The 8,834-nt window shown below is 43.5% G+C and overlaps 1 protein-coding gene across 2 annotated transcripts in view; it reads right to left on the bottom strand.

Moving 5' to 3' along the window:
• Positions 1-8,834, bottom strand: part of CENPF (centromere protein F) — a 56,002-nt gene that overhangs the window by 28,485 nt on the left and 18,683 nt on the right. For both annotated transcript variants that reach the window (XM_019549465.1, XM_019549466.1), the window contains 2 exons: positions 6,281-6,403; positions 1,299-1,434 (listed from right to left, as the gene is read on the bottom strand). In XM_019549465.1, coding sequence (XP_019405010.1) covers positions 1,299-1,434; positions 6,281-6,403 — 259 coding nt within the window. The remainder of the gene's footprint in view (positions 1-1,298; positions 1,435-6,280; positions 6,404-8,834) is intronic.

Below are 8,834 nucleotides of genomic sequence, written 5' to 3'. Positions count from 1 at the left end.
GCACATGCCCTGCCGCTGCTTGCCAGGGCGGAGTGAAACTGCAGCTTGTCCGGGAGGTGTGGGGAGGCTGCATAAGCAATGGCAGGGCAGAGCCCTCACTCCCAGTGCCTTCCACCTGGAGCGAGCCATGCCTGCATCACACACCCTCAGCTCCCCTGCCCCAGCTGAATAAGCAGCGGCAGGGCAGAGTCCCTGCTCCCAGCACCACTGAAGCGTAGCCTGGCACTGCCCGCCTTGCAGCGGGGCATGCAGCTGGATGAGCTGCAGCTTCTCCCATGACTGTCCATAGCCCCCAAAATGCAGCTCAGCACTGCCAGTATCTCTGCCAGGGGGGCAGTGGGACAAGCCATGGCTTTGCTCTGAGGGCTATGGGCTGTTAATCATTTGACTAGAGGATCAAGTTAAACCCCATGGCTCCTGTGAGTTTAGGTATCATTCAGGAGTAAGCTAGGAGTCTTTATGATAATCTTTATGAGTCTTTATGATGAACAGCAGAAAGTAGCAGAGGAAAAAGATGAATCCACTGTTGAAGCGACTCCTCATAAAGTCTTGACAACAAAGTTGACTGAGGCACTTCAACATTTGGAAGCTGCCATTCCTCAAACAGGGACATATAACCCTGACATAGAACACAGTGCATCAGTGAGTAGGGGCATATTTAACATGTATAGCTGCTACAGAGAAATTTACAAGCTGCTACAGAGAAATTTACAAGCAAAAGAAGAGAACATCTGTCCAAACTTCCTTGGACACTTTCTTAAACAAAGCAGGCAAGACTCCAACAAAACCTGTAGCCAAGACTCCTAAGAAGACTCAAGCCAAGGCCCTTTCAAAAAGTCCAGCAAAATCACCTCGAAGAAGTCCTTCTAAAAATCAATATGATTGCTATTTATAATACATTAATGTAGCTATATTACTCTTTCATAATTGACTGAGTACAAAATTCTGGGTTATTTTTTGGTGAAAATAGGGTATCAGGCCTTGGTTCAGGAAAACAATCCCCCATTTATAATATTGTTTCCTATAGGAAAATTAGTTCCAAGGTAAGTTTCGACTTAAGATGTGGCTTTCTGGAACCAATTGTGTCTCAAGTCCAAGAACTGCCTGTAATGGAATTAAATTAACAGTAACGAAGTTCAGCAAGACAGAGCTCATACACAAACATTTTCTCACCTTTTTGTCCATAACTATTCTCCCTAGGAAGCCGAGACTACACTACAATTTTACATCTTCCTCAAGTTCCACACAAAAGCAATGGTTTGCAACAAGTTTTCAATAAATTGAAACATTTAACTCACTTTTCATCTCTTCTGCAAAATTCTGGCTCTGCTTTAAAAATTGCTTTGCTGTTTTTAGTTCTTCTTCCAGCTGGTGGATCTCTCGCAACTTTTGATCAAACTGGCAATTAAGGAAATTTTTTTCCTTTTTCACTTCCTAAAACAAAACATTAGTTACAAAATCAAATCATGAATGAATTACAAAAAATCTGATTGGTTCCATAAAGTTATTCAGAAAAGACAGCTGTGATTTGGTATGCAATCTGTTTGGCATCCTGGGAAAGTAGGCCTTGATTTCTAAGCGTTTCTTGGGAACAAAAATTGTACCAAATGGCATAGATTTGTACATCCCCTGTAACCAGCTATTGCCAATTTCCTGTGGCCTAACCTGAGCAGATCTCAATATAAGAATTGATACAGTGAGATAAAGTGACTTATCCAGAACCAAAGACAGAGTCCATTTCAGAGACAAAATCAGAAATTTCCAATTCCACATCCTGTGCTCAAATCAACCATCACTTGGGATGGATATCTAAAATACATAACATTATTCTTCCTGCTAAACAACATGCAACTGCCTTGGATGTAAAGAGTTAAGACTTGGATGGGTCTGTTAGTTCAAGGTGGCATGCATTCTATTGAAGTATTTTTCTCCAAAAAACTTAAGACCAGTAAAAAGTATCCAGACAACTAAATTCCAAATTGCTTCTGAAGTCCAAACTCCTTTCTCCCCAAACTCTTGATCAGCTGAACAACAGATGGCATAGCACTGGCAGAGCTCATTTGGAAAAAAGCCCTCAATTACTCATCTAGTTACTAGTAGCAGATGGGCACCGGAGCATAGAAGCCAAGTTCAAGAAAAGGAGGGCATGCATGGAAAGTTAAAAACTTACTGGCAGAGTAGGCTTTTAATTTGTAACTATTTAAAAAAGTCAACCTAGGACAGTAATTGAAAGTGTTCCTCTCCACTCATAGCTTCCAAACCTGAAAATTCAACTGGTATGTCAATCACTTGAAAAAACACACAGGTTTTCAGGAACATTTACTAGAAATTTTGATATATAATGAGTTTTAAAGCAGGATAAATTTTGAGCTTCTTGATTTTGCAATAGCATGTGCTGATTTCTACTCACAAGTCAGTATACAAAACAAGCACTAGCAAATCCCCATTTTTCTGCCAGTTCCTCTTCAACCAAGTTTAAGGTGTTTAGACAGCTGAAAGATCCAACCCTCTTCTCCTGCAGCTTGATGCAAGGAGCTGACTAAGAAGTGTTCAGCAAAAACTTGGAAGTCACAACCTTACGTCACTGAACAAATCCTAAGTATTGAAGACAGTCCCTGAATAGCCAAAAAATAAAAAGTTATCTTTTCTCTAGGTATTTCCAGGGCACTCATATAATGGGTTAAACCCACTAAAATGATGAAGCAGATAAAATTACTTCAGTCAAAAAAATGAAAATTGTTCTCCATCTCGAAGAGAAGGGAAAGGAGAAGAGAAAGACATACTAGTACTATTTCCCAGAAGTTACTCCTTAGTACATGAGTTGTTTAGGTACAACATGATTACAAGCAATTCTAACCCAGACACACATGCACCATCTAATGCCACCACCTCCAAAAACTGTCACCAATATGCTTAAAGTGTGGCTTATCAGAAAGGAAAGTGATGAGCTAGAACAGAGGTCTTCACCTTACAACTTGCTGGCCAGAAAAACAGGGTCTTCAGCAGCATTTGGCAGCAGGGGGCTATGCCCACTCCATGCTGTACCACAGGTGGGGGCTTCACCCATACTGCAGCCAGCTGAGCAGCAGAGAGAAGCAATGATGGGAAGAAATGATGACCAGGTCCTAGTGCCAGCCTACCTGGTAGGTCATTTCAGCCTGCCTAGTAGGGCATTTCAGAAAACATTGCTGACTCCTGTGCTAGAACATCCCAGAACATCCTTGAGTCCCTGTCACTGCAAAGTACAGAATTCCTTGAATTCAACATTAGGGCTGTGTGAAACAGCACCATTACATTTTGACTTCTGTTTCACCAGGATAGTGTTTCATTTAGTTTCGAAAGCACTGTTCCGTTTCATTTTGTCGAAACAGTTTCGACGTTTTGTGCAGAGGCTATAATGGGGAAGCACAAAGCTGCCTATAACTTTGTCATTTCTTGCCTGACTCAGATGAAACGTGCAGGGATAGTAGCCACTTCTGAGGCCATGAAGCCTGCCTAGTTTCACGGAGATAGGTGCAAGGGTTTTTGGGAAACTGCACCTCAAGCTGCTGACAAGCAAAACATGTCACTAGCCAGCGTCAGCAGCCTCCTGTCATTCCATGTGTAGATCTGGGGCCCCTCACTGCCAGAAGGGCTCTGGGACTGAAGGAGTCAGAGTGCAGCCCGGTGGCAGGACGTGGGGAAGAGCCAGTGGTGGAGCCGCTCAGAGCACAGCCCTACCTTGCCTCCCGCCACCGGGCTGAGCTCCATGGGGCGGTGGAGGCTCCAGCTGCCAGACTGTGCTCACCAGGGCTGCGCTCCAAGAGGCTCCTCCAGCCCCATGGAGCTCAGCCCGGCGGCAGGAGGTGGCACAAAGCCAGTGGTGGAACCACTGGGAGTGCAGCCCTTGGTCCAAGCACAGCCCTGGCCAGTGGCTCCACCCTGCCTCCCACCACTGGGCTCAGCTCCATCGGGCTGGCAGAGCTGTTTCGAGTGCAGCTGGGTGGCAGGAGGTGGGGGAGAGCCACTGACCAGGGCTGTGTTCAGAGCTGCCCCACCACTGGCTCTCCCCCATCAGGCTGAGCTCTGTGATGTTGACACAGCACAGCCCTGGCTCTCCACTGCCCCCTGCAACCAGGCTGCACTTTGAGTGACTCCGCCAGCCCCACAACACTCTGGGGGGTGCAGCCCCCAGATCTGCATATGGGATGACAGAAGGCTGCCCCTGCTGCCTGGGGCCAGCAGCAGCATCCTCCTGTCATCCGGTACGAGGATCTGGGGGCCTGCACCCCTGGAAGGGCTGCAGAGCTGTGCCAGACTCCTCCCGGGAGGCATGGCCCCCAGATCTGTGCGAGGGATGACAGCAGGGTCCTGCTGCTGGCTGGGACCGGTACTGAAGCCAAGTAAGTCCACCTTCAAAACGTTTCAAGTGCCCGTTTCATTCCGAAACTGTTTTGAAGGCGTTTGTTTCATTTTGATTTCACTGTTTCGAGGTTGAAACAGCTTCAAAATGAAACACCCAGTGAAATTTTGCACAGCCCTATTAAACATGTATCCTGTATGACTCAGTAGTGAGATTCATCATTTCATAGATCCAACAACATTTTATTCAACTGTTAAAGTGGTTTGAATACAACAGCAAAGGCAGGATACATCATATTCCTAGTACTAATAAAAATCTCTCTGGTAAACCAAGCAAAGAAATGTCCGATTCAATTTTCACTTTATTTTTGTATCCCAAACCTCCAACCAGACTTGTTTTTGGATGTACAATTAGCATCCTTCAGAGAGTTTACTAAACTGATTCATCACAGCTGGGAGTGGAGAGGGAGGAATGGGGTCTAAGTTCTTCATGCACACTAAAAAACACCCTCACATGGAGGCTGTGAAAAAGTAGAGCTAGAGAAAAGAAATATTTTAGTGATACTGATCATTTAAAATATTATTTATGAGTATTTTTTAGATTCAGCTATTCAGTACAACTATTGTTCACAGTCTAGAATAACACCACCCAATTCATCCAAGTGACTTACCAAAGCAAGCAAGCGGATGAAGAAAAAAAGAACTAGTGAATTTAAACCCTAGAAAGAAGACTATTTTTGTAAGCAAATCGAAACACTTCCAAAAATTTGCTGCAACAGTGCTGTCTCCATTAACGCAAGGCTTTCACAAAACTGAAATGCTTTCTGTCACCTTCATCAGGTTAGTCTACCTCCAGCTGTAGCCAATCAACTTAGCTTCAATCATATATGCTTTTATTACTCCCGCCTGAAAGTATGCATTTCATTTATTCAGAACTGACGTTTTGGGCACTGCAGAATGCCGCAGCACCCCGTCTCAGCAGCAGAGGTTATCATTGTTATTTTACTTCTAGGCTTCCCTCAGCGCCTTAAAATAAAACTGAAATCAGGCCTCAGTCCTTATTTGGGGATCTGAAAAACTGAGTTAGTCCCAATGGAATCAGCTGCAAGATCAGCTATAGCTCTTTCTCTGAGGGCCCCTTTACACATGCAAGTAAAGGCATGATGAGCACTAATGTATAATCTACACAACTGTACATTAGATCCTATTACATCTTATTCCTGGTGCAGGGGGAACCTGGGATCAGGATCCCACTGTACCAGCAAGAAGCAAGCTCCCACAGCTGAGGGCCCCCTTCAAGTGAGGGGTTCCCAGCTGCAGGGGTACCCAATGCACCCCCAGGACTGGGAGATGGAGCTGCCATGATCTCCCAGGCTCTGTCAGGGGTGCACAAAACACCCACAGCTGGGAGTTGAGCCCTGGCACCAGAAAGCATATGACAGGAATGCAGCATCAGCAGCTGTGAGACCCAGCAGCTGCAGGGTGTTGCTGGGACCCAAAGCTGGCAGCTGCTGGGGCTGAGTCCCCTCAGTTGTGGGACTCTGAGCTCCAACTGGGTATAGTACACTCTTGTGACTGGGAACCCTATCAGTTGACCAGAGACCCTGCTACATGTGCAAATTAAAGTTAGTACACAATTTTTCAAAGTTTAACTTTATAACTGGTTGGAGCTTTTTATGGTGTGATAGCTATTTTGGAAGAGTAGTTCTTCTCAAGGTAATTGTGTAATTAACCAGTTAATTGCGCAATACCTGTAACATGTAGAGGATGCCTGAACACAACCAATAAAAGCAGAGTCAATGTTTAAAGATGAATTTGATAGGAATACAAGATACAGCTTACAGAGTTCCCTAACAAGTCAGTAAGGTGTAGATAGCACTAGTACTTGTTGATTTCCCATTTAGATTATTAATTATACCAACTACTCCAGTTTATTTACCTCAAAGTTTTTCCTCAGCTCATTTTCCTTTGACTGAGTTGCTAGTAATGCCTGATCTGCTCTACTCAGCTTCTGAGTAAGCTCACTGCAATCACGTTCCAAAAGCTGTTTTGCTGCTGTCACCTACAAAGAAAAAGATCAAATGGAATTTGCAATTCTATTTAAAATTACTTTTTTAAATAAAGGCTTTTAAAATAAAAATCCAATTGCTTCCTTAACGTATGAGCTAGAGTTTTGATGCAACAAAACCGAACAAATTCAAGTTCCATCTTTTTTTTTTTTTTTTATCCTAAGGGAAATCCAGAACTGTGGTGTTCAACTTGCCTGGCCCCACAGGCTGGATGAGTGGCACAGGGCCAGTTCAAGGGCCTCATGAAACACTGGGTCAGTCCATGGATGCATGTCAGTGCACTGATGCACACCAGACCCAGCCAAGGAGCGACTCTGTACACTAACCCAACTCCATGTGCTGGATCTGGCTGCAGTACAATTGGGGATCCTGGCATGATCCAGTTAAGAATCAGACAGTCCAAAAGAAGTGCATGTAAAGAAAAGACAATCTTAAAAACTCAAGACTGCAAATGCCAGTATATGAAAAATATTTCCAGGCAAATTCTGAGGTGCACAATCACAAAGCAACATTTAAAATACTGTTACGAGTTTGGAGCCCTTTTCAACCAGTGGAGCAGCAGTCTTTAATACCTGTTCTCTATTCTCCAGAACTACTGGTTTGGCCCCCTTGGCCAGATACAGACCACAGGACTCTTTGCAGGCCAGATCCAGACTCAGTTTAAGTGGCAGAGGAAGCTGTGGAGGTTAACAGCACTCCCACTGTTCACACCCCACCCCCTGCCCTAACAGGGCTCTGTACCTTGGACTCCAAACCTGCTCACCCAGACCCTAAATTGCCAGACTCTTCAGGAGCCCTGAAGGCCAGAAGACACAGCTTTGTGGACCAAATCCAGCCCACGGTCCATTTTTGACACTTCTGCACTACTGTATTTTTTTTTAAATCAAAGCATGCAGTTTGGAGATGTAAAGCAGTGACTTTTGACCAACAGGCCTCAAAATTTCTTGCAAATTACCATGCACATTCAAACTTCTAATTGAAAATAGGGAGGCAATATCTACAAACCACTTACTATGGTGTTGTAAGGCCACTTGCGATTCTTGGAGCAGTAACATGCTCTTAAGAACACTGAAGTTTAATTGCCTGTATTTATGGCCTAAAAACATTAAATCTGTAGCTTTATTTCCTGAGAATATAGTTAGAGATAAAAGATTAGCACCGTAGTAACCTTTACGTTAAGACTTCTGAAAGAAACCTTACATTCATGTAGCAGTAAGCAAGATCATAAATTGAATCATCATAATCAGATCCAGATACTTCTCCCTAATTTTAATTTATTTTAGATTTGTCACAATAGCCCTACTCCAAGTTAAAAGGAAGGAAATTCCATCACCAAGAAAAAAAAAAGCCATTATGGAAATGAGTAAGCTTTCCAGGGGAAAATTTTAAAGCACCAAAGTTCCTGCATGAACCTGAAGTTTCTGCAGTAGGTGTGTAAAGAAGAGTATACACAAGGAAAAAAGAAGTCATGGAGAATAGTTGTAACAGATAGTTTTAGAACTCATCTTAAGTCAATATACTATGACTATGTATTACAAAGTCAGAATAAAAAGCAACTTATTTGAGTAAGGAAAAAGCTCTTAAATAAGAGCAGAAAGAAAAAGGTTTTCTCAGCCAAAAGGCTCTGACACCATAGCATCTCTCTCTCTTGGTATAGCTCTCAACAAAACTGCAGATGTCTTACAAGCCTCCTCTGGAGTCCTCAAAAATTGTCACTTGCCCTCTTTCCAGCAAGATCCCTCCCCAGCTGCAACCTCTCCCGCTGGCTGCTACTCCCTTTCAGATGCACCCATCCTCCAGGGTCTCTGCCTAGAAACTAGCCAGCAAGAAATTCTCTCTCAATTCTCCCTGGAGTTTTTTTTGCTCCCTAAACAACCACTTCTATTTACCCCTATCAGCAAGCCTGTTTTGGTGGCATGATCCATACCTTGTCGTTCTCTTCACTGGGAGAAACAGGCTAACTAACAAAGCAGCTAAGCCCCAGCCCTTTGTGTATCAACACACCTTTTGATAAGAACACACAACAGCTTATTCTGATTGAATTGAAATTTACTTAATTTCACTTTAATATTATAGCCATATAGATCTAAGTACACACACAAAAACCAGGCTTTATTAATTTTACATGAAATAAACATCAGCAAATAACTAGCATGTTATACATGTGCTAGCATATAACTAGGCATTTATACATGTGCTCCAGGAGTTTGGGAAAGAGGGGCACTTTAATAAGAGTGGCTCTCAGAGCTGCTCTAATTAAAGTGCCCAGTGTCTCATGTAGCAGCATCCCTGTGCTTAAAAATGGCAGCAGGGTCACTTTAACTAAAGCTCATTCAACAAGCTTTAGTTAAAGCACCCCCACCACCATTTTTAAGCATGGGGATGTTGATACATGATATGCTGGAGTCTGCTGGAGCACAGTAA

Source organism: Crocodylus porosus, unplaced genomic scaffold (assembly GCF_001723895.1).
Source record: "Crocodylus porosus isolate Cpor-Errol unplaced genomic scaffold, CroPor_comp1, whole genome shotgun sequence".
NCBI classification, from domain to species: Eukaryota; Metazoa; Chordata; order Crocodylia; family Crocodylidae; genus Crocodylus; species Crocodylus porosus.
This window is presented reverse-complemented; position numbering and strand designations above follow the sequence as displayed.